General features: G+C 38.1%; 1 protein-coding gene across 1 annotated transcript; it reads right to left on the reverse strand.

Annotated features, from left to right (window-relative positions):
• Positions 1 to 27: 27 nt before the first annotated feature.
• LOC122734518 (gamma-glutamyl hydrolase-like) lies at positions 28 to 25,767 on the reverse strand. Its single transcript, XM_043975398.1, has 9 exons — positions 25,521 to 25,767; positions 22,740 to 22,854; positions 15,413 to 15,463; positions 12,847 to 12,931; positions 8,445 to 8,583; positions 5,394 to 5,500; positions 5,189 to 5,279; positions 2,483 to 2,620; positions 28 to 258 (listed from the first exon to the last, which is right to left on the reverse strand). Exons 1-9 carry the CDS (start codon positions 25,621 to 25,623, stop codon positions 137 to 139), a joined length of 951 nt encoding a protein of 316 aa, XP_043831333.1. The 5' UTR covers positions 25,624 to 25,767; the 3' UTR covers positions 28 to 136.
• Between the last annotated feature and the right edge of the window lie 927 nt (positions 25,768 to 26,694).

Here is a 26,694-nt window from a genome sequence, read left to right on the forward strand (position 1 = left end):
GACAAAGCAAAACAGAACAAAATAACACAAGAGAAAAAAATGACCTTGCCCCTTTACTTCCATTGACATGGAAAACAACAGTTTAATGATTCCATTAACAAATCACTGTGGTTCTAACAAAATTTTCCAAGGACATTCAATCAAAAAAATAGCATTGCTGAAATAGAGAATGATCCCCAGTGAAAACAGGATTGTAATTATAAATCAATGCCTTAGCTTCTTCATTTTCACTTGCAAAATGGTGATGGCTTTTTCGAGCTAAAAATAAGATAAAAAAGAAATAGAGAACATGTCAATTATTTGTATCATTTTGTAAAAGTCATCTTATACCACAAGTTTTCTTGCAATGTTTGTGCATACATGAAAATAACAATTAGCATGTCTAGGAAAATACTGGAACCAGTTCAAAAGTTCAAACCAGCTTGAGAGAGATGACTTGTTAAATTTTCAGTGCAAGCCTTCATACTTGGAAAATCAGCAAGCACTGAGAATCAGGACTTGAATTCTTATTTAGTTGATTGTTTAGACTTAAGGAAGTTAAAGTTAAATGTTAAATAAATGTTAAACCGGATTAAACTTAAAAGTGTGTCATGAGTGGGGTTTTTTTCAGAGCCATTTGTTAAACATTTACCAGTACATTGTCAAGCATATCACTTCTCAGTTGGAAATAAAAATATTTTGTTAACCTTCTCAATAAAAGAGCTCCTTATTTTAACCTCTGTTCTATTGATTTCAGGTGATTACTGGTCTATTATTGGCTGTTCTTGCCTGGCTTTAAATTGATGTTTGGCTCTCATTAGGAAGGAAGCTACCAGGAAGAAAGACACAAGAGTATAACAAGTATCTTAATCCTTTTCTCAAGAAGGGATGAATGTAATATGAAGACCAAAAAAACTAGTCTATCCTGTAAGCACCTGTTGAACAACCTTTACACTGATCCTTCATATTCATTAACAATGAAGTCTTTCATTCCTAACCACATTGTCTATCCAACTTACTTTGGAGCAATACACTTTTTTTTTTAAGTTGTATTAACAACTTTCAATTCATCTTGGCACAATTCTAGATACAATACAGCTAAATATGATTAGTTTTTATGCTCAGAGAATAAGTAGAATTATTGATGACAAAAAAAACCTAAAGGCATCTTTGCAGACAGTCTAAAAGAGAATCTTAAAATTACAAGTCTAGGGTCAGCTAGGTGGCGCAGTGGATAGAGCACCAGCCCTGGAGTCAGGAGAGTTCAAATCCTACCTCAGACATTTTACACTTACTAGCTGTGTGACCTTGGGCAAGTCACTTAACCCTCATTGCCCAACCAAAAATTTTTTTTAAAAAAGTTACAAGTCTACAAATGTTTTCACTTGGCCCTCATAATTTCATTTGTGTCTATAATGCAGCCTTTTTTAAATTTGTTAAATGCCTGTGTAACTTAAATCATTAAAATAAAAACATAATTACCTAATTGCACCAAAATACCATCAATACTTGCAATTTTAAATGTGGTTCAGGAGGGAGAGAAAAAAACCAAAACACTTCGCACTTGCTTTCTCTAAGGCAAAGGCTCTTAACCTGGGGTCCACAAGCCACTTGAAGTGGGATGGGGAAAAAGACATCTTTATTTCAGCTTAATTGGTTTCCTCTGTAATCATGTATTTTATTTTATGCATTTAAAAACATCATTCTGACAAGAGGTCCCCACAGGTTTCACCAAATTATGCTTGGTGTCTGTGACTTAAAACAGCTTAAGAAACTCTAAGGGCTTCTGGGAAAGGTTTAAAGTCACAAATATCTGCTTCTGAATTGAATTTATATAAGGCCTTGAAAGAATAATATTAAATTTTTCAGAGGGTCTATTAAAGTTCTTCATCTTGTCAAAAAAAAGGATTAGAGAGTAATATGTACAACGTCTAAGATCCCCTGTACCTCTAAATCCTATATTCATATTTAAGGAATGAACAAAACAGGACTCAATATCAAAGCTAGTGTTCAAAGAAGTAACTAAACTTGGAAAATGATCTAATGCTATTTAGCAAAATTAATTTTCCTACTTTTATTAGCATGTCTACTCATCAAATATAGGTCTTTTGTCTTACTCATCTATTCCTCAAGAATTTTTTCCACCTAAGTCATTTCTGAAACTTCTGCATTGTTTTACAAGAAAACATTTGATCCAGTGGTACTGGGAAATGTTTAATGACTAGTTTTCAGAAAAAAAAATTTTAAATGCACACGACACCCTTTTAAGTTTAATCTGCATTACAAATATTTTGCCATTACTTCCTGAAGTCTAAGCAATCAACAAAACAATAAATCAAGCCCTGATTTGCAGAACTGGCCAATGTTCAAGGTATAAAATCTCATTCTGAAAATTGAACAATCAACTCTCTCAAGTTGGTCTGAGCTAGTTCCAGCACACTCCTAATTCTACCTGAAATATGAGTTTCTGTAATTATAGAATTACAGAACTAATTTTCCTTACCTTCATTTACAAAGAAGTCTGCCATGTAGAACGAAGTTTTAATAGCTAGTGGTGAATGGACTATACCCGTTAAATTCTTCCATTCAAAAGCACTTTTCTCTGGATGCCACTGGACACCATAAATGGGGTATTTATATGCTAGATTAAAAGAAAAAAGATCACACAATTGATAAGAATGCATTAACATTCTATCTATATAAGTCTTAAATGTAATCTCTATTTATGTCACCACTTTACATATACCTACAATAAAGTCCTACTGCAATACTTCATAGTAGCTTGGAGGTGACTGTGGGTAGTAGAAGGCCATGTCAGTGGACTATAAGTACAGGGGTTTGCCAAATTTTAAAGGCTTAGGGCAGCTAGGTAACACAGTATATAAAGCAAAGGGCCTGGATTCAGGAGTACTTGAGTTCAAATCTAGCCTCAGACAATTGACACTTACTAGCTGTGTGACCCTGGGCAAGTCACTTAACCCCAATTGCCTCCCTAAAAAAAAAAAATTATTACAAAAATAAGTAGAGTACAAATAAACTCTAATGATAAGATTCCTTCTCAGTATGAGAGCTAATCATGTATTTCATTAAATCCATGCAAATATATTCTATTACCCCATACTGCCTGCTTTGTACTTTTTCAACCACTTAAACAAAAATAGAGTATGTGATTTGGAATCATGAAGCTCTTGGTTCAAATTCATTTTCTGATACTTACTAGTTGTATAAGATAAACCATTTTATGTCCCTGAGCCTCAGTTTCCTCTTCTGAAGAATAAGGAGGTTAACCTAGATAACTTCCTACACTGCCTTCCAGCTCTAAATCTATAATTCACTTCAGCCAAATAAAGTAATAAATTTTACTCAGCAGCTATTATTTCCATTGATTTTTTTTTTTTTAGTGAGGCAATTGGGGTTAAGTGACTTGCCCAGAGTCACACAGCTAGTAAGTGTTAAGTGTCTGAGGCCAGATTTGAACTCAGGTACTCCTGACTCCAGGGCCAGTGCTCTATCCACTGCACCACCTAGCTGCCCCCAGCAGCTATTATTTCCAAGGCACTGTGCTAGACACTTCTGGTAACTTCTTTCTAAGTGACTAATCATAGATTAATGATGTGAGCTGAGACAGATAGATAGATGGATATAGAAAGATGATAGGTAGGTAGGTAGGTAGATAGATAGATAGATAGATAGATATAGATAGATAGATAGATAGATAGATAGATAGATAGATAGATAGATAGATAGATGGTATACTATGCACATTATATATATATATAGTCACATTGAGAGAGGGGAGAGGCATGTCTGTTTTTGCCTCTTGTATCCACAGTGCTTAGCAGTTCCTGGAACACAGTAAATGCTTAATAAATGCTTCTTTTTTTACTAATTTTCAGAAAGTTAAAAGTTCTGCACCCTATATTTGTAGATACTTCAATACTGAACCCCTCTTCTTACCATGATTATTCCCTCTATTAACTCACCCCCATGATGTTTCCTCTCCACCTAGTTTCCAAACAGACAAAAAACAGACATTTAGTCTATCACTGGGCTTGTACTTGAAACTTTGCACTTGAGAGGCCTGCCAGAACATACCTTCCACTAGCACAGCCTTTGAGAATCTAGGGTTACCTCTATACTAAAATGACCTATCAGGGGGCAGCTGAGTGGTGCAGTGGATAAAGCACTGGCAATGGATGCAGGAGGACCTGAGTTCAAATCCTGCCTCAGACACTTGACACTTACTAGCTGTGTGACCCTGGGCAAGTCACTTAACCCTCACTGCCCTGCAAAGAAAAAAAAAGAAAATGACCTATCAGAATAGGCTTTAGTGTTAAGAATTTATGACATTTTATTAAAGTGTATGAATTATACTTTTCAATTAACCGAGAATTCCCTGCTTCCTATGCTATCCTCTTCCAATCCTACTCTCTCTCTAAGGCACAGGAAAAATAAGTATAAAAAGGAAGTAAACATGCTGCTTCTCCACCGGGCACATATCCAAAGGCATATACAACAAAGGTTCATTCCCTTTCATCCCTTCTCTCCTACTTTCCTTAGCCAATTAAAATTTTCTTTTTTTTTCTGGGGCAGCTAGGTAGCACAGTGGATAAAGCACTGGCCCTGGAGTCAGGAGTACCTGAGTTCAAATCCAGCCTCAGACACTTAACACTTACTAGCTGTATGACCCTGGGCAAGTCACTTAACCCCAATTGCCTCACTAAAAAAAAAAATTTCTTTTCTCTATTCTCTCTTTGCCTTCACTCCTCCCTTGAGTCTCCTTTTCTCTCCTCCCTCCTTGTATCTCTCACCCTTCCTCCTTCTCTAAATCTCCCTCTTTTTCCTGTTTCTTCCTCTCCCTTTCCTTCTCCCTCTCCATTTTCTTCTTCCTGTCTCTCCCTCTCCCTCTCTCTGTCTCTGTCTCTCATGAAGTACACATATTCCTCCTAAAGACCAAATAAAGTAAGTGACAATGAACAGATAGACAATAAGAGGAATAGCAAAAACAAGCATCCCTCTGACCCCAAGGCAGGGGCCAACCTCATCTCACAGTACCTCTACAACCGTAAAAGTCACAAGTCTTCCATGGCTGTAACTAATATAGAACTGTTGAATAATGTTATATGACTATAAAGAATATTGAATGAAATAAAATGTCTTACCTGTAAATTACCTGTAAATTAAAGTGAAATAGAATACATGTGCATACCTTCCATTGTGGAGATAAATTCAATGTCTTCTCGTGTATTTGTAGATAAAACCTTGTAAAACTCACTTAGCTCCTTATTCCTTGTAAAATTCTATGGCATAAAGATTTTTTTAATTACATATTTGTTTTTTCTATAGTTAAACTAAAGTCATTATCATTATTCTTAAAAAAAAGAAGAAGAAGAAGAAGAAAAAGCTTAGAGTACCTTCAAGGAGAGGCTCCACTTATGAAAATTTGAAGTTAGAGGTTCTGTTGCAAATGCCTGTATCAAGTCACTAGAGAAATTCTGGAACATCCTACTTTCATGTACAGCTGAAATTTAAAAAGAAAAAAAAAGAAGAAAACTGAATAAAACTCACCTGTGTCATTTGTATTCAAACCCAAGATAGGATTATTGGAAAATAGCAGGTATGAGTGAATTATTGACTAAGTGCTAATATTCAGATGTCCAAAGAAAGAAAAAATGTTTCACATATAAAAACTTATTGAAGGGGGGAATCATGAAATGGATAGAGAATGAATGGGTCGTGGAGTCTGACCCAGCTTAGAATTGCGTCAGCTGTTTGATCTTGGACAAGTTACTTACCTTTCTTCAGCCTCAGTTCCCTCATCTATATAAATGGAAATAATACTATCTGGAACTTCTACATCATAAAGTTGTCATAAAGCTCAAAAGAAACAGCAGTTGTTTATTTTTAAAAGGTAAGGAAATGTAAATTACTCCCAAAATGTAATAAATTTACCAGGAAAATATAATTAAACCACAGCCACACTTAACATGTAACTTTCTTCGCCAGTGTTGCTAAGTAGAAGTTTCCACAGCAAGCTGATCATAGTAAGAGAAAAGTCTACCAAAATCAAAAAATTATTTCAGAGGGATCATGGAATCAAAGATTTATAGCCAGAGAAATCTTAAAAGTCATCTAGTTCAGGGGAAGCTAGGTGGCACAGTGGATAGAGCACCGGCCCTGGAGTCAGGAGTACCTGAGTTCAAATCCGACCTCAGACACTTGACACTTACTAGCTGTGTGACCCTGGGCAAGTCACTTAACCCCAATTGCCTCACTTAAAAAAAAAAAAGTCATCTAGTTCAAATCTCCCAATTAATTTCTCAGTAAACACACCAAATCAAGTTACGCACTATATAACAGATGCAATTATCTACATAAATATAATGTGGGAAGAGACTAGATAAATTGTCCATGAGCAATACAAATCACTTCCTGCCATTCCTACATCAACTATCAGATTCTTCCTTCCAGATCCCAGTCTCATTCCTATTCTATGTATTCCCAGTCACAAAATTCTGATACAACCACAATCTCTCTTCATTGTTCCTTCTTCCATACATAGGCACATAAATACCTACATACAAAAATAAACAGACATAGTCTTAATTTTATCCACAGTATTGTTGTAGCTGCTGTTATTGGCTCTTTTGAGGGTATAGCAGGGGGAAATATAGAAATTAAGTTTCATAAAGAGAAAAATCTTCTACCCTAACTGCAGGGTATAGTTCTGGCATTAGGAAGACCTGGGTTCAAGTGCTGCTTTAGATATATACTCATCATATGGCTGTGGCTAAGGCACTTAACGTCTTAGGAGCTCAAGAAACCACCTACTTTGGTGGAGTGAATTTGAATGTTGGGAGTTCCCTACACAAATGGAATTATATATCTGCATGGAAAAAACACTATCTTCCTACTCTAAATAAGTGATTCTTAACAGTTTGCCATAAATTGATTCCCCTTAGAAGAGATGGAGGAGGGGCAGCTAGATGGCGCAGTGGATAGAGCACCGGCCCTGGAGTCAGGAGTACCTGAGTTCAAATCTGGCCTCAGACACTTAACACTTACTAGCTGTGTGACCCTGGGCAAGTCACTTAACCCCAGTTGCCTTATTAAAAAAAAAAAAAGAAAAAAAAAAAGAAGAGATGGAGGAGAGTATTATTTAAAAGAACCTATTTCACTGAATTATGCAGTATAAAAAAGAAAACATACTTTCTGTAGAATGAATTGAAAAGTATCTTTAAAGCTTATATGTATTATTATTTTTCAAATAAATAATGTGATTAATAAAATACAAAAACATTAATGAGTTCACAGTAGCTTCTTGTTAAGGATGTCTTTACTCAATGGATACCATTACTACATTTGATATTAACATTTGAGTTTTAAAAATTGGGGGAAGTTAAAACGAAGTCTTAAACAGGATGATTTCAGTAAGTTCTGTATATTTTTGTACAAACTGATGTATAATGAAGTGAGCAGAACCAGAAGAATGTTGTACACAGTGACAGCAATATTTTTTATGAAGAACTGTGAATAAACTATTCTCAGCATTACAATGACCCAAGACAATCCTAAAGGACTAATAATGAAGCATACTATCCACCTCCAAAGAAAGACCTGATATTGAGTGAACAGTCTGCAGCATGCTTATTTTTTACTTCCATTTTTTTCTTTTACTGAAGTTTTCTTCTACAAAATGACTACTGTGGTATTATTTTACATAATCGCACATGTATAACCTAAATGATTATTGCCTCAGGGAGGAACAAAGAGAGGGAGCGAGGATAGAATTTGGAACTCAAAACTTTAAATAAAAATGTTTATAGCTACTTAAAAAAATAAACTCAAGGGGCAGCTAGGTGGCGCAGTGGATAGAGCAATGGCCCTGGAGTCAGGAGTACCTGAGTTCAAATCCGGCCTCAGACACTTAACACTTACTAGCTGTGTGGCCCTGGGCAAGTCACTTAACCCCAACTGCCTCACTAAAAAAAAAATTAAATAAATAAATAAACTCAATACAATAAAAGAGAGGTCTTCAAACTTGAAAAAGTATAGGGGCAACTAGGTGGCACAGTGGATAGAGCACTGGCCCTGGAGTTAGGAGGACATGAGTTCAAATCTAGCCTCAATCATTTGACACTAACTAGCTGTGTGACCCTAGGCAAGTCACTTAACCCCAAATGCCTCACCAAAAAATGAAAGAAAAAGAAAAAGTGTAGATCATAGTATAGTAGACATACTACTCTCCCTCTGTAAATAAGGATTTCCCAAAGACCTTCAGACCATTTTTTCAAAAGAGTACAAAAATATTCATTCATCTACAAAAAAATAATTTACCATCTCATTCAGGTAAAATGTTAAGACCAGCAATAGTAAAAAAAAAAAAAGATACCTTAGATAATTTTTACTTAGTGATCTTGGCAAATAATTGCATATGGATGAATCTTTAATAACAGAAAACCTACCATGAGTAAAGTTTAATGGCAAGGCAATTCCACTAGTTTGGGTCAAAGTTAGTAATAGCTTCCCACTGGTCAAGACAGTAAGCTCTTCAAATCCAAGGCATGTTCCCCAAATGGGAAAATAATCTCCTTCTTCATTAGCCTTCATGTAGAGAAAGAAAAAAAAAGAAACTAAGTTTATATATTGACTTCAATAGCAATAAAACATAGGATGTCCCTTCTAAGGGAATTTCTAAAGCTTGTCTTTTTTTCTGAAGCTTACATTGCAGTCCATGGACCTCTGAGGAGCTACAAAGAGCCTAGCTCACCGTATGACACAGAGCAATAAATGAGCAAACATTTGTCTTCTATGGACAAAATAGACAATATATCATGGCATATGTGTATTATCATTTTTCAGATGCCAGCTAATTGTTTTTATTCATGTTGAATACAAATAATTTAAAAATAATATTGAATTCGGGGTAGCTTTTGGTCAGGAAGTAGTCTAGCAATCAGTGGATATAAACACTATTAATGTACCATATGGGGATTCACAAATATATTTACATCAAAAACATATCTTCAAAAGTGGTATTGCTAGGTAAAAGGGTATGCACAGCTTTATAGCCCTTTGGGCATAATTCCAAATTACTCTCCAGAATGGTTTGATCAGTTCACAGCTCCACCAACAATGCATTAGTGTTCCAATTTTTCCACAGCTTCTCCAGCATTCATTATTTTCCTTTTTTGTCATATTAGCCAATCTGATAGGTGTCAGGTGGTACCTCAGAGTTGTTTTAATTTGCATCTCTCTAATCAATAGTAATTTAGAACATTTTTTCATATGGGAATAGATAGCTTTGATTTCTTCATCAGAAAACTGCCTGTTCATATCCTTTGACCATTTCTCGATTGGGGGATGACTTGGATTCTTATAAATTTGATTTCGTTCCCTATATATTTTAGAAATGAGGCCTTTATCAGAAGTACTGGCCATAAAAATTGTTTCCCAGCTTTCTGCATCCCTTCTAATTTTGGATGCGTTGCTTCTGTTTGTACAAAAACTTTTTAATTTAATGTAATCAAAATCATCCATTTTAATTATGCCCAAAGGGTGATAAAGCTGTGCATACCCTTTGACCCAGCAATACCACTTTTGGGTCTTTTTCCCAAAGAGATCATGGAAGGGGGAAAGGGACCCACATGTACAAAAATATTTATAGCTGCTCTTTACCTCGTGGCAAAGAATTGGAAGTTGAGGGGGTGCCCATCAATTGGGGAATGGCTGGACAAGTTGTGGTATATGAATACAATGGAATACTATTGTGCTATAAGAAACGATGAGCACGAGGAGTTCAGAGAAACCTGGAGGGTCTTGCGTGGGCTGATGATGAGTGAGATGAGCAGAACTAGAAGAACATTGTACACAGTATCATCACCATTGAGTGTTGATCTACTGTGATGGACTATATTCTTCTCACCAATGCAATGGCCCAGAAGAGTTCCAGGGAACTCGTGATGGAAGAGGATCTCCAAATCCAGGGGAAAAAAAAAAAAAAAAGAACTGCGGAGTATAGATGCTAAATGAACCATACTATTTCTTTTGTTTTTGATGCTGTTGTTTTTTTTTCTATTTTGAGGTTTTCCATCATTGCTCTGATTTTTTTTCTCTTATAACATGACTAATGCAGAAATAGGATTAATGTTATTATGTGTATATATATATATATAACCTATATCAGATTACCTGCTGTCTAGGGGAGGGGGGAGGGAGGGGAGGGAGAAAAATCTGAAATTGTAAAGCTTGTATAAACAAAGGTTGAGAACTATCTTTACATGTAATGGAAAAAAATAAAATACTTTATTAATTTTTTAAAAATCATCCATTTTGCATTTTATAATATTCTCTATCTTTTATTTGGTCATAAACTGTTCTCCTTTCCAAAGATCTGAAAGGTAAACTATTCCTTCTCCTAATTTATCTATGGTATCACCTCTTATGTCTAAATCATATACCCATTTTGACCTTATTTTAGTATAAGGTATCAGATGTTGGTCTATGCCTAATTTCTGCCATACTATCTTCCAGTTTTCCCAGAAGTTTTTTTCAAATACTGAATTCCTATCTCAGAAGCTGGAGTCCTTAGGTTTATCAAACAGTACATTACTAATGTTATTTACTACTGTGTCTCCTGTGCCTAGCCTATTCCATTGATCCTCCACTCTATTTCTTAGCCAGTACCAGACAGTCTTTTCCCCAAAGAGATCATGGAAAAGGGAAAAGGACCCACATGTACAAAAATATTTATAGCTGCTCTTTTTGTGGTGGCAAGAAATTGGAAGTTGAGGGGTTGCCCATCAATTGGGGAATGACTGGACAAGTTGTGGTATATGAATGTAATGGAATACTATTGTGCTGTAAGAAACAATGAGCAGAGACAAGCCAAGGAGAGGCCAACATTCAGGGGAGCCATTTTTCTGCCATGGAATGAAATGGCCAAGTGGCTTTTCCTTTGTTCTAAAAGGGAGAACGTTTTTCCTTTGACTCCACCATCCAGTGCAGGATTGCCCCGTGTCTTGTCCAATGTTGGTCACCAATGCTAAAGGACCGATGGAAGAAGGAAGACTTCAATTTTTTTTAAATGATTTTGGATTTTGCTTTTTTTCTCCTTATGACCTGGAATCCATCTTTGTCTTGTATAACTAGGTCATAGCCCACCATTAATGTCAGCAGTTTAAAAATTTTGAATCCAAAAAAACCTAACCCCACCAGCGAAGCCAGCAAGCCTTTGGCCGAACCCTGGGAAAAGTTTGCTGAATTCGAAGGCGATGAAATGACATGACACTGTAACTGACAAAAAGCTGAGCCCTAGAGCAGGAGATGGCTTCGCTGTGCGGCAGGGCCTTTCCATGCCTGGCTTGGCTCTGGTCAGGATGCCCAGAAACTCGGGGCTTACTTGGATATCTGGGACACACGGAAGCAGGTGGAGCCAGCCAGGGGCTAATGAGGGTTGAATGACTTGCCCAGGGTCACACAGCTATTGGGTGTCAAGCGTCTGAGGCCAAATTTGGGCTCAGGTCCTCCTGAATTCAGGGCCAGTGCTTTATCCACTGTGCCACCCTAGCTGCCCCAAGATTCTTTTTTTTTTTTTTAATAAAAGTATTTTATTATTTTCCAGTTAAAAAAAAAAAAAGAAACAATGAGCAGGAGTTCAGAGAAACCTGGAGCAACTTGCATGGGCTGATGATGAGTGAGATGAGCAGAACCAGAAAAACGTTGTGCACAGTATGTTGTGCCCCTCCGGTAACCCCTTTTAAAATTAAATTATTGGGGGGCAGCTAGGTGGCGCAGTGGATAGAGCACCAGCCCTGGAGTCAGGAGTACCTGAGTTCAAATCCGGCCTCAGACACTTGACACACACTTACTAGCTGTGTGACCCTGGGCAAGTCACTTAACCCAAATTGCCTCACTAAAAAAAGGGGGGGGGGTATCAATAAGGTTCCTTTAAGTTGCAAATTTCATTACTATATTTAAAATTACTGCATTTACAAAAATTTAAGTTCATTCATGGATATTCATATTCATGTGTATTCATTCAATAAATTACTGAACATCTAAAATATGCAAAGTGCTAAGGGAAATAGAGATATGTATAAACATAATTCAGGACTGTAAGCAGCTATTAAGAGAAATGAAATGCATTTACAATTTAAGGCAGATGGGGCAGCTAGGTGGCACAGTGGATAAAGCACCAGCCCTGGATTCAGGAAGACCTGAGTTCAAACTGGCCTCAGACACTTAACACTTACTAGCTATGTGACCCTAGGCAAGTCACTCAACCCCAATTGCCTCACCAAAAAAAAAAAAAATTTAAGGCAGGAAAAAGTAAGCACTCCATGAGAGATCCAAATAAGATGCTATAGGAGGTCAGAGAAGGAAGAAATTGCATGAATGATAAAGGACTTCATAGAAGAGATAAACATTGATCTAAGCTTTATAGAAAGGGTAGAATTTGGCTAGAAGCAAATGAAGGTTGGAGAGAATGCATTTCTGATACAGCAAACAACAGTGTGAAAAAATACACCCAGAGGGAGAAGTATACATAAACTCAAGCAAGGACAACTACACCTATTTGGCCAGGGCATGGAAGCTCAAGTTGGAAAGGGAAGTTAAGATCAGATTGTGAAGGGACCTGAGTGTTAAGGCTAAGAAATTTGAAATTAATCCAGATAGTAATAGTAAGGAACTGAATATTTTAGGGGAGAGAAGTAACATGATCAAGTATAGAAAATTCATTTGGGAATGGGGAAAGGAAATGTAAGGAAGACTAGAGGCAGGAAGAATAATGGAGATGGGGCAGGGGGAAAGGAAGGGTCAGGATTGTTATCATAATCTGGGAATGAAAGAACAACAGAAGATTACCTTCAGGGCCTTTTCATAAAACAGTTGGGCTACATCATGATATTTTGAAGTCTGAAGATTGACCCCTCCACCAGGAAAAAGTATCCTGAAACCCAATATCAAATGTTTGGTTTTTTTCTCACAGAAAAAAGACAATTTATTAATAAAACATGTAGTAAGATAAACATGGAAAAAAGGAAATATTAAGTCACAAATTAAGTATAGTTAAATTCCAGTGTAGCAAAGTTTATACAAAAATGAAGAATTTGTGCTCTTTAAGAAGTTTAAAATTACAAATAAGTTCTCATTCAGAAATAAGAGATTTTTATTTCCTTCCTTTTTATATAAATTATCAAAGATGTCAAGCTGGAAGTAACCTTAAAAGTCATCAAATCCTACCCCCTCATTTTTCAGATCAGGAAACTGAGACCCAGAGAGATTAACTAATTTATCAAGGGTCACACATGTATGGAATGTCTGAGGTGAAAACTCAAATCCAAGTGTTCCTCACTCCAAGCCAAGGCTCCATCTTCTACATCACGCTGACTCTCAATATAAAATGCCTTGGAATATTAAAGAAAATTTTTCATGTGAGGGTTACAATTATATATCCATATCTTTATCCCTGAAAGCTACTTTAGATTGGGTCTTTTAAATCCTGTGATAAAAAAAGATGGCAGATATAATAAATATATCCGTAGGACTGAACAGCAATTCTGAATTAGAAAAGTGTGAAAATATAACTCCAGAAACCTTAAGACAAATGAAGTGATTGTCTTCAGCTGTGAAGAAAGATGCTATCCACCTTCGGAGAATCAAATGATGAGTGGAAATAAGCAGAGTATGATCTTTTATATATATGTGCAAGAGTGAGTGTATGTGTACATATGTGTATGTAAATAGCTATCTATGTATATGCTTAATTGTAAATGTAAATTGCATATATATATATATATATATATATATATATATACTTAATTGCAGCCTTCTTTGAGGAGGAGGGAGAAAAAATAATAAAGTAAAAAGTACATAGCAGAGAGCAAAAGAAAACCAGCAAAGAATAGCTGGGTAGATTAGAAAACAATCTTGAATATTTATTAAATAGGCTTTCTTGAAATGGAAATTTATTGTTTTATCTTGAATCCTCTCCTCTATTCTGCTTTGTACATGGCAACTTTTTTTTCCTTCTCATTCTGTATTTAAAAGAAGTTCAAATGTAAGGAATCTATATAAAATCAGATCTTTTTAAGGAAAGAGCTGCCTTCAGCATATTAGAAAGCTACAGAGCTTAGTACAAAAATGGTTCAATTATAAATGAGTTTTGATAAAGGAAAAGAGAAGGGAAGTTAACTCAGTAATAAATAGGAGTAGGAAATTATTATTGGAGGTCTTCTCTCAGACTGGCAAGGTAGCTCTCTTAGAAGGACTAGATAAATAACAGCAAATGAACACCAGTATAAGGAAAACACGTTACCAATGATTTTTAAGTGATGCGGATAGCAGGAGAAAATCTGTGAAGGCTTTAAATACTCAAGCCACAAATATCTCCCTGAGAGACCTGGATATGGTGTGGATTAAGTACATTTCAAAGCCTGGCAGCCTTCTATATAGATAAAAAGAAAGGAAAAGTTTTCTTATGGAAAGAAAAGTCAAATTTTAAATCCTGATTGTTACTAATTCAATTTAGCAAAAGGTAATACTATCTTTTATCTATTTGTATTCTTTCAAATCCAGTCATATTACCGTGTCTTGATTTAATTTGTTTTTTTGTTTTTGTTTTTGTGGGGCAATGAGGGTTAAGTGACTTGCCCAGAGTCACACAGCTAGTAACGTGCCGGGTGTCTGAGGTCAGATTTGAACTCAGGTCCTCCTGAATCCAGGGCCAGTGCTTTATCCACTGTACCATTTAGCTGCCCCTGATTTAATTTGTTTTTTAAAAGATTATGTTGTTATAGTAACAGTATAAATTATCAACAAAGAGCTACATTTGTATAGATGAGAATAATTTCTAAATGGTGTCAGGTACTGTAATTAGAAATCTAGTATCTAAGAATAAAAAACAGCCTCTTTGGAGTTTATTTTGCATATCCAAGCCTATCATGTGCTGGTTTTACAATGTAATAAAAAAAGTAGTATCATTATGTTCTTCTGGGAATTCTTCAAAGCAAGAGAAAGAACAAGTTTAAACTGCCCTTTATACATACCTAGGAAATAGTGACAACCACATCATAGGGATAGTGAGTAGACCTCTGCTTTTGCTGTTATTGGAAACTCCTTCCCTCTATCAATGTAAATCAGAAGCTTCTTGGCAACTTAGAAAGCTGCCCAGATAGCTGGGAGCTAAGCCCAGGTCCACATTGTCATTATGTGGCAGAAGTGGGATTTAAAATGACATCCTCCAGGGAGGCCAGCTCCCTATCCACTACCCCATGCTACTTCTAAGAAACTCCTAAAGAAGAGTGATTACAGCCAAAATACAGTATATATGCATGTACATTTTACATGTGTCAGTACTTCTGCAGTAATTATTTTATATACAGTATGAGTATCTCTATGTATATGAGTTATACAAAGGCCTGTAACTTACCCATTGATAGAATGGAAGAGGTGATCATATTCTTCATTTGAAAGTGTTAACCTAAAACCAAAACCAAAATTAATGACAGGGTAAATCTGCTTTAAACTTTAATGTTATAATTACATGCCAAAAAATAGCTTTTTAAAGATCAAAATAGTTTGTGCATAGATGTGCTTTTATGTGTATATATTTATACATAGGCACATATATATAAACATACATAAATACAATCTCATATACATATATATTTATAATTGAGTGAGCCTATAATTATAATGAAATTATAATTTATATTAATAAAGTATTTATAAATACGTATTATATATAAAATTTTATTCACTACTCAGTGGATAGAGTACTGGGATTGGAGTCAGGAAAATTTGATTCAAATCCATTTTCTGACACTTACAAGTTATCTGACCATGAGCAAATCATTTAACTATGTTACAAGTAACTCTATATCTCATCTCATAAATCATAGAAAAGTTGTGACCTACATTGGAGAGAAAAGAATCCCCACACTAGGAGTCTCCTATTTCAATGAAATCACAAATCCTTTGTGCATAAACAGAACTTCATAAAAACCATATGAGGCAGGTAAATAACACCAATGTTATTTTTATCCCACTTTTACAGAAGAGGAAACTAAGACTGAGAGAGGTCACACAGCTACATAAAAAGAGGTAATGCGGGGGCGGCTAGGTGGCACAGTGGATAAAGCACTGGCCCTGGATTCAGGAGTACCTGAGTTCAAATCCAGCCTCAGATGCTTGACGCGTACTAGCTGTGTGACCCTGGGCAAGTCACTTAACCCCCATTGCCCTGCACAAAAAAAAAAAAAAAGAGGTAATGCCAGGATGCAGATCAAGGCCTTTGTATCCAAGCCTAGTGTTCTTCCCACTGCTACATGTGTGTGTGAAAAATAAACTTAAATGGGAAGCTAGGTAGCACAGTGGATAGAGCACTGGCCCTGGATTCAGGAGGACCTGAGTTCAAATCCAGTCTCAGACACTTGACACTTACTATCTGTGTGACCCTGGGTAAGTCACTTTACCCCACTGCCACAAAAAAATAATAAATTTAAAGCATTTAAGAAAAAAAACAGGGGGCAGCTAGGTGGCGCAGTGGATAAAGCACCGACCCTGGATTCAGGAGTACCTGAGTTCAAATCTGGCCTGAGACACTCAACACTTACTAGCTATGTGACCTTGAGCAAGTCACTTAACCCCCATTGTCCCTCCCCAAAAAAAGAAAGAAAAAAAACCATTTTGCAGACCAAGGTGTTATCTCCTTTGCACTTTCAGAATTCTGAAGATATTCTCCAAATTAAGCCAATATCATATCTGCTGCATTGCTATCTGTGTATTCACACATGTAAATCATCTTTATGAATACTGATATTAATATTTGTTAAACTTTGTGAAGAAACATGAAAACTAGCATAATGTGGTAGAAAAGCAATGGACTTGACTCAGGAAGTCTGGGTTCAAATCCTGAATCATCTTTACCAGCTGTGTGATCCAAGATAAGTCATGTAACTTCTCTAAGATTCATTTTCCCCCTAGGTAACATGAAGCTAATAATGCTTTCACTATCTTTTACATAAGAGTATTGTTCAAAGAATATTTTATATAGCTTAGGGAACTATATGGATGTTTAGTATTGGAAATTTCCTGTGTGTAATTTTGTATTTGTAATATGGCTACGTTTTAAAAAGTTTCCCTAGTATGGAAATAAAGAGAGTTGTGTCTCAGGCAATCAACAATAATTTTATAAGGACAGCTAGGTAGCACAGTGGTGGATAGAGTGCTATGTGACCATAGGCAAGTCACTGAACCTGTTTGTCACAGTTTCCTCAACTGTAAAATTCAGATAATAATAGCACTTACCACTCAGGGTTATTTCGAGGATCAAATAAGATAATGATTGGGCAGCTAGGTGGCACAGTGGATAGAGCACCGGCCCTGGAATCAGGAGGACCTGAGTTCAAATCCGGCCTCAGACACTTGACACGTACTAGCTGTGTGACCCTGGGCAAGTCACTTAACCCCAATTGCCTCACCAAAAAAAAAAAAAAAGATAATGATTGTAAAAACACTTAGCATGGTGTCTGACATACAGTAAGCACTATATAAATGTGAGCTATCATCATCATTATCAATATTAAAGTGCTTCCTATGCCTCAGGCACTGTGCTAACTGTTGGGAATACAAAGAATGATAAAAATGTGGTCTCTCCTCAAGAAGATCATGTTCTAACCTTAGAAACAAAATGCGAAAAAAACTATGTACATAAGACAAAAGCTAATATTAGAGGGAAGACACTTCCAGTGGGAAGGACCAAGAGATGTTTCCTGCAGAAAGTGTAGTTTGAGCTGACTTAGAGGAAACGAGAGAAACCAGTAATTGTAGCTAAGGAAGGAAAGCATTACAGGAACCGGAGACAGCCAGTGAAAAGGCACTGAGTCAGAGAAGGAGTGTCCTGTGCATAGAACAGCAAGAAGGCAGGTTTTGCTAAGACCCTAAAGTACATAAAGGGAAGTAAAGTGTTAGAGAGGAATGTAAACATTGGGTGAAACAAGTTTAGTGACCATGAAACCTAGGGACAGGACATAGTGGGAAATTTATTTTGACAGAACATAGAAGGGCTACGTGATAGCTGTACCAAACACCAACTAGTTGGGAGTACAGACCCACTTGCCCAGGACACTTGTGCCAACCTGTAAGGCCAGGTCAAGTTACATTAGGAAAAGATTTGCATGGCCTATAAATTCAACTTTGTGTTACTTTAACTACTTTCCACTTGATTGCTAGTTAAAGGTTAAAAAAAGAAAAGGAAAACAAAGGCCACCCTTTCCTTGGGATGAGCTAAAGAAAAAGGAGTGGCTGGGTTGGGTTAGCCAAGGACTGGTAACAGCAGCAGAGAAATACAGATTCTTTTAAAGTTTAACCCATCAGGAGAAGTCAAGTAAGGCCAGAGCACAGAAGAGGAAAGGGAAGTCCAGATGGAGCTAACACTGAACCTAAGGAATGCTCTCTTCCCTGCCTACATACAGTCCCAGCTCTTTACAAGCCACCTGAATAAGAGGAAGCCCAAGATCTATTCAGCCTAATTCTCTGCTAGCTGATAAAAAAAAGTCAAATGAGTTACGGAGATCCCACACTTTCAGATGGATAATGACTGAACCTGGCCGGAGCCTTGCTAAGATAGACATTATCACCACATTGAATATAGTAGAATATGAGCTTCTTAAAGTCAGGATCAGCCTTGCTTTTTTATTTGCATCCCCACTGCTTTGTGTATTCCCTAGAATCTACATGATTAATAAGTATCCTTTTTTTCATCCATTTAGTCAGACTGAGTCTAAAGCTAACCTAAACCTTTTCCCCCTGCTCTTCCTACATCTAGTTACTAACTCCTATTGATTTTTTTCTCATAATGTCGCTCAAAATGATCTGTCACCTCACACCTGAATTATTGCAAAAATCTTCAAATTGATCTCCCCAACTTCAACTTCTTTCCACTTCAATCCATCTTTATGTACTGCTACCCAGGATTTTCCTGACAACCCCCACCCAGTGCCACATTCTTCTATACCATGCTGCCTAGAATTTAGAAAGTAGGTGTCCATATTCAATGAGCACATGAAAAAAATAGCCCAGTCTTGTAAGTATTTATTTAAACATACTGATAAAAACTGGGTTAGCTTAAACTAGACAGGATTCTGTGAGTGGACTGCATGCATTCTTGCATCTTTTTGTTGATACATTATAGAACAGAAATGTGTATATGTACGTCTACTTTGAATAAAGAATGCTTACTCTGTAGAAACAAAAAAAATTATGGAAATTATTTTTAACAGCATATCATACAATATATTAATACTCAGTATACTTGTGATGCTTAGAGGTCAAAGCACACATCTCCCCACCCCTCCACCCCCAGTACCACTCATGACCCTGCTCTTCTTTTTAGAGCCTGCTGATGGTTTAAAGATGCTGCCACCACACTCTTCTCTGAACTGCATGGCCAAAATGCAACTTGCTGTCCATAAAACCCTTTCTTCCCCTACAGCATACAAGCTTCCTAAAAAGAAGGCTTGGTTACTAAGTATTACAAGGAAACATCCAGGGGAGACAACTGACAAATTCGGAAATCTTGGTAGTCATAGGGGCCCAAACCAGGATATGTTGGAGGAAGGACCCTAGTTTTTCTTGACTCTAAGGTAAGTTCTCTATCTACTACAGAAATGTCAAACATGCAGTCCAACATCCTCAAGTGAGGCCTGAATAAGGTTAAAATGTCATTAGGAAATAGTTAACAAAATAAATAAAAATAGAATAATGATAATGTTAATATGTGTTTTTCTAAGGCAATATGTGTCCTGCAGGGATCCTTGTGGAGGGTCGAGTGGCCCCTGTTTCTATTGGAGTTTGACACCACTGATCTGTTGTACAGTACTGCCTCTTCATACTTAGCACATAGTAGGTGTCTAATAAATAACTGACAACAACCATTCCCCTTGTTCTTTCCTAGTTCTTCCCTCAGTCAGACTTTCTACTTCTATTAGGTTTTATCACTAGAATCAGATGGTTCAAACTTACCTCATCTAGATATTAAGGGAGTTCTCAGTTTCTAGCAGATTGTATTTGGCAAGGGTGGAGTTGTCCCTACCCAAAACTCCAGATAAAAGATCACCTGACTTGATTGAGAGCTAGCTTTCTCTCAACTACCTCCCCAAGTAAACTCTTCTCTACTCTCTGAGCATGAATGAGGGAAGAGCCTCTATTTTAGCTTCTAGTTCCCTCCACACAAAAGCGCCTTGTCTCTCTGACATCTCCAAAGTTGCCTCTTCAGACTTCAGTCCTCAAGAACCTTGCAGTCATTCCTTTGACTCATTCGACTGAGATCTCCAAGTTCTGACCTTGAAAGCTATCTCTCACATTTGACCTCTGCTGTCTGACAAGGTCTGTCTGAGTTCTCCAGCTGCTTGTGATGGTCTGCACTGGAATTATTTAGTGAAGTCAGCACCTCTATACTGTGACTTTACACTGGGATACAGGACACTTACTCTGGAGAATAACAGGTCCCAGGACTATGGAATCTTCAATCTTCAGGCCTGAGACTGGCCTTACCATTCAGAATTCTATTTTCTCTTTAGCAAAGCTGGGGGTATTTCAGACCTTCAGGGTGTGGCTTCCCTCCTTCCTCCCCCACTTCCTTGTAAGGTGTAGATAACAGTGATGTCAAACACACAGTCAACTGTGTAGGTGCTTATATTGGCTTTGTCACACCACACTATCCTGTCCATACCACATTCACCACATAGAAATGGACCACTCACCTAGAGACAGATAATATGAATTGGGACTCGCATGCAGCTGTCATCTCAATTTTTCTTCATCCTGTAGTCTTTTGTGCCTTGTTTCTTTTTACCATCTTTGTCGACCCTCAAGTCACTATTTGTCTACTATGTAAATTATAAAACAATGGATTTTGAGGACATTTTGAAAGCTTGTGGAGATGATAGTTGTAATTCAGATTGTTCCAGAAAATCCTGGGCATATGTCACCAGGGTTAACAGACACACCCCAAGCCCAGGCCAGCTAAACAGGGGACACCCTTTTGGGGCCTTACTCCACCCTTTCCTGTGAGCTTCAGATTGCTGAGTCATGGATCAGGATTTCCCCTTCAAGAGTTCCTAGTTAGATTCTACTTTTCACACTTAGACATTCATATGTATATATGTGTGTATGTATAGGTATATGTGTCATTGTGTATACATATATGTATAAGTACAGAACATAATATGTCCTCTCCTCATAATGGCAGCTTACATAATAAGACTTTCTAAAATATTAAGCAAAGACCCCTATAAATCTAGTAATAACCTGAATTAGTGTTATTAAATAAAATATAACAAAAATCTTTGGAACAGGGGCAGCTAGGTGGCACAGTGGATAGAGCACCGGCCCTGGAGTCAGGAGTACCTGAGTTCAAATCCAGCCTCAGACACTTAACACTTACTAGCTGTGTGACCCTGGGCAAGTCACTTAACCCCAATTGCCTCACTAAAAAAAAAAAAATCTTTGGAACAAATAATCACAAGTGAAGGCTACTAGCTGTGATTCTTACATTGGGGTAGAAACATAGTTGAACCAATTATTTTTTAAAGATCATAGATCATAGTTACAATTTTTAATGTAAATTAATGGGGAAATGTCATAGAATTTATACTTTTAAATCTCTCTTAAAACATATCAATTGTGTAAATTGAGGAACACATTTCTTTCCCAGGGCAGGTAGCAGGGTAAGGAGGGGGAACTGACAGATATCTAGAAATTATTCACAAAGTTTTGACAAACTGAAACAAAATGTATCCTGCATTTTTGATAGCAAAGATGGGATATGACACTTTAACTCTGCTTGGAATATCATTACCTCATAAAATGATATAAAAGTAATGCAACATAATATGAGCTTGGAATATAATACAGAATTCAGGAGAAAATGAGTTAAGCCAGTGGAGTATTCTGGGACATTCTAGGACATTTTAGTCCACTGGGGCAAATTAAATACAAGAGAGCTCTTTTTGTGGAAAAATTATTTTTTTAAAAACTCTTTGATAAAAAATATCCTTTAGCCCCCCTAAAAAGTCAGACAGAATCACAAAGCCGGTTTTCATCCCATAAAAGTCTTTCATAGACCACTGATTTAGAGCTGGAGATGATCTAGGAGGTCATCAAGTCCAAAATCCTCATTTTACATATGAAGAAAAACTGAGGCACAGAGAGGTTAAGTGACTTGCCTACTGTCACACATACAACTTGAAGTCAGGTCATTATGCATCAGCAGGGCCATGACTAGGAAGGATGCAAAAGGTACAAAGATGCATTTCAAAAATCACATGGAAATTTTCTGTGCCTTCTTTCAATGAATGACCCCTTCTAATATGTTATAGGAGTGTTGTTATTTTTTTAAAAAGCTTCTTTTGTTCCATTTTAAATGAATTTTTTATAGAAAATTCCAATTACTTTTTAATATTTGTCCTTTTTATGGTAACATTTCAGTCCTTTTCTGTGTCCTGTATGTGTGTGCCCTATCTAGCCATTTCTGTTACTTGCACTGTTGTTAGAAGCTACGAAAACTTCATGTTAAAGACCCTAGGCCATGATATTCATAGCCAAAATTAGAAGACATACTATTGAAATAGAAGAAATCCTCAAAAGGATAGATCCTACTCAGACAAGTACAGCCACAGTAACATGATCACCTCAATTTTGGAAGCAAAGCACAGTACTTTCTATAGACAGTAGAAAGTAAGCAAAAACTCTACCTGATTGGCACAACCCTTGCACCTGCAGACTCCAGATATTTTACATATGAAGCAGCAATGTAATACTTTCCATGGCTTGCAAAAGTTTCCATGTGGTGAGTTTGTGCCAATATCCCTGCAAGTATTCCAAAAGAAAAAGGAATTATTTCAAACAACAACCTCTTTTGCTACAGCAACACAGGTTAAAAAGAAAAAAATAAAAGGGCAAATCCCACTGCTTTTTATTCATAGAACTAAGTCCATAAAGTCTCAAGTATGCCAAATAGCATTTTCCAGGAGGAGGATTATCAGAAGCTATGTAAGGGGTCAGACCAGTGCCTCAGAAGTCAATACTCTAAGAATACTAATTCTCAATGAAGTGAGGTCCAAATTTGGCCAAGAGCTGATCAATGACATCAACTTCCTTCTTCACAGAATCCTAAGGATTTGAGTGGTCAAAAAGATCACTGAGTCCAATGTCAATTCAAGGATGAAAACTTGAGGCCTTGACAGGAATTGTAATTGGCCAAAGGCCCCACTGTTGTCTTGACCACAAAGGAAGAATCACAAGAACACAGATTTAGAGATGGGAGGAACCTTAGAGACTGAATCCAACCCCACCATTTCATAGATAAGGAAGCTGTATTCCAGAGAAGTAAAGTGACTTGCTCCAGATCACATAATAAGGGTCTGAAGTGGATTTGACCCAAGTTTCCCTGACTCCAAGTCCAGTGCCTCATCCACCCTATCAGGAAAACTCTTGTTCCACTCCCACTACTGAAAGGTCAATCAGTGCTCTCTACCAAGGGAATGGGTTAGTGTCATCCAGTGCTAACACTCTACTAGTTCTCAGGCCTCTCTAGTAACTTTAGCAAACAGATCCAAATTTTAAATCAGGTTGGGCTGGGCCAGAGGAGCTAGAGGAAGTGGGAGGAGGAAGCAGGGTAGCCTGGGTCCCTCTGCTCATTTAGTGTAGGGGATCTATGGCCTTGCTTGCACAGGAGGGAGATGGCTCAGGGTCAGGTCCTCAGAGTATTGGTTTCTGACATTTTCAGGAAGTTCCCTCAATGTCACTGATCACATTTTTCTCTTGAGGCTCTACAGGCTGCCCAAGGTAGCCTAGGATAGTCCCAGTAGGTCAGCTCCTACACCCAGCCTGGCCAGGACATTGGCGTATCAGGAACTCTCATAATTACAATTAATGTCCAGGATGGTGAAGCACAAGGTGAAAGTTCTGAAGATCAAGATGAGCACTGACAAAAACAGAGACCTTGCCATTAAGTATGAAGATTCTGCTGTGCCAACTATGCTGGGGATATTGTGGGGAAGTTTATGTGTGTCAAAGATAAAAACCAAGAGGAAACCTTCCTCAGCCAGCCTTTGATTCTCCCTGGCACCCTCCAAGAAGAGCCCTAGACCCCTTTCACTGGGGCTCCTTGTGGCCTCCATGTGTCTAGCTCCCATTGGCCCAATCTGTGTCCTTCTAGGGAAGCATTTTTCATCTCCAGACATGGGAACTAAGAGTACTTCCTAGTTCTCTGATTGCAGAGGCCTGGCAGATAAGGAAATGATGCTGGTACTATTTTTCTGACATTTCCTAAAGCCAACAGTAAGGGGAAATGCACTGGCCCCTAGAATCAGGACTTCAAAGTTCACCTCTGAAGATTGCTTATTTTTGTGACCTGGGCAAGTCCCAACCTTCCTGAGTGTAAATTGCCCCATCTGTAACACCAGATCAACAAGAACTGAGGTGATGATCCCCTGCTAAGGTGTATTTCAGATCACAAGAGTCCAGCTTCAGAGTCACAGGATTAATCATAGGATCATTTTACAGATGAATAAATTGAAATCAATTTATCTTTTTTTTAGTTAAATTGAAATTATGTAACTTCAATTAATTTATAACTTCAGTTCAGATTACATCATTTCAATTCTATTCATAACTTCATTTATGAGATTAAATGACTTGCCCAAGGTCACACAGCTAACAGGTGGCAGGGCTAGTGATGTCACTGAATATTTTTCATACCACAACTAAGTCCTCTTCACAGGACATATATGTTCATCAAAATAAAGAAAATTAAGCGTCCTAATATTTTTGAAAGTCAACAGTATGACACAAGGGAAAATGCACCACTGGTCACTAAAGTCAGAAGTTCAAAGCCCACCTCTGAAAGTGAGCTATTTTCATGACCTGGGCAAGTTCCAAACCTCTTGAGTCTCAGTTACCTCATCAGTAAAATAAGAGACTTGGGATGGATGGCCTCTGAAGTCCCTTCCAGCTACACATGCAGGATCCTAGCAGCCTCAACACAAGATTATCTGCAACATCAAACAAGACTACTATTCATCAGCCTGTTGTAGGAGCAATGTGACTCTTGAGGTGATGATACTGGGCTCCTACACAGTCATCCAGGAAACGTTGAGTCTGCAGTTGCCTGTATTGGCACCCAAGACTATCGCAGAGGGATCGAACAGGTAATCAGCTAGACACTGGGACTTAGCAGGGTCTACAGCGTCAAGCATTGCTCCTTGGGTGGGAGAGGCTGATGACGGATGGAGCAGTGCCACTGTTTCTTCCAAGTTACAAAGTCACACTCCCTACACCCCCGGGATTGGGAAGTTAGGGCGTCTGGGAGATCTCTAGGATGTCCTTGGGCTGAGGCGCTCAGTCTCACAAGGTTCCTAGGATTCTCCCTCCTCCTCCTGCCCCGGAACCTTAGGGCTGCCCCACCCCCCCACCCCCACTCCTACCCCCACCCGCCCACAAACACCCCAACACCCAGAGCCCCCTGCTGTTACCAATGATGGGTCTGTCATTTCTGCCCTCGCCGGGGAGCTTGCCCCCAACGCTGCAGAGGAGGACAGCTCCCACCGCGCACAGAAGCTGCCACGGGCTCCCCATCGCGTGTCTCTCTGGCCGCCTCCGCCCTGCAAGTGGCTTCTCCCTAGGTGGACGGACTGGAGAGAGACAGGGCTCCGAGAGGGAGAACGTAAGTACGCTGGTACCTCGGTTTCCTCCAACACTGGGCGGTGGCTCACGTGGGAAGCTTTTTCAACTGCAGAGAAACTAGAAAGAGGGAGAATTGGCGCATGGGAAATGTAGTCCCCAGTACACTACTGTGTCTGGCTCTTTGAGGCAGATTCAGGTCTCTAGGCATCCTTAAAAGAAATGAACTAATCTAACCTTAATTTCTCTCTCTCTCTCTCTCTCTCTCTCTCTCTCTCTCTCTCTCTCTCTCTCTCTCTCTCTCTCTCTCTATCTCTCTCTCTCTCTCTCTCTCTCACAACCCCTCCCTCGCCGTGTGTGTGTGTGTGTGTGTGTGTGTGTGTGTGTGTGTGTGTGTGTGTGTTGGGGGGGCGCAGAAAACACAAATTTGAGGATGCATGGGACTGCATAGAAAGAGAAAACTTAGTTTGTGGTTGCTTAACTCTTGATGGGTGCATGTCAGTCTTCCCCCTTTGGCTTTAAAACTTTTGACTGAACTACAGAAAAAGGGTCCTTGACTCATTCTTCTTCATTTCAAGAAACACTTATTAAGAGCCTACTATGTTTAAAAAAAAAAGAGCCTACTATATGACCTGGAGAGACATACATGACCTGATGCAAAGTGAAATGTACTGTATACAAAATAACAGCAATATTGCAAGATGACCTGCTATGAATGACTTGGTTATTTTCAGCAATGCAATGATCCATGTTATGTGGGAAATCTGTGCAGGTTTGGGGTAAGGGTTCTTAGAAATTTAAAGAATTTACACTTTAAAGAACTACACCCTGTTGCACACAAATCCAATTAGAATAAAATAATAGTTTATTTAGGCACTAGGGAAAGGAAACCAAGAAAGAAGTCCTTGGACTTCTCATGGGGAGAAGGCATGGCACAGAGGCGTGGTTCTCTGAGATACCTATCATCTCTAGCAAGAGACAGGCAAATACTTTTATAGAGGACTGATGGTGGTCTGATGGGGTGAT

This window comes from Dromiciops gliroides, chromosome 1, assembly GCF_019393635.1.
Source record: "Dromiciops gliroides isolate mDroGli1 chromosome 1, mDroGli1.pri, whole genome shotgun sequence".
Lineage (NCBI taxonomy): Eukaryota > Metazoa > Chordata > Mammalia > Microbiotheria > Microbiotheriidae > Dromiciops > Dromiciops gliroides.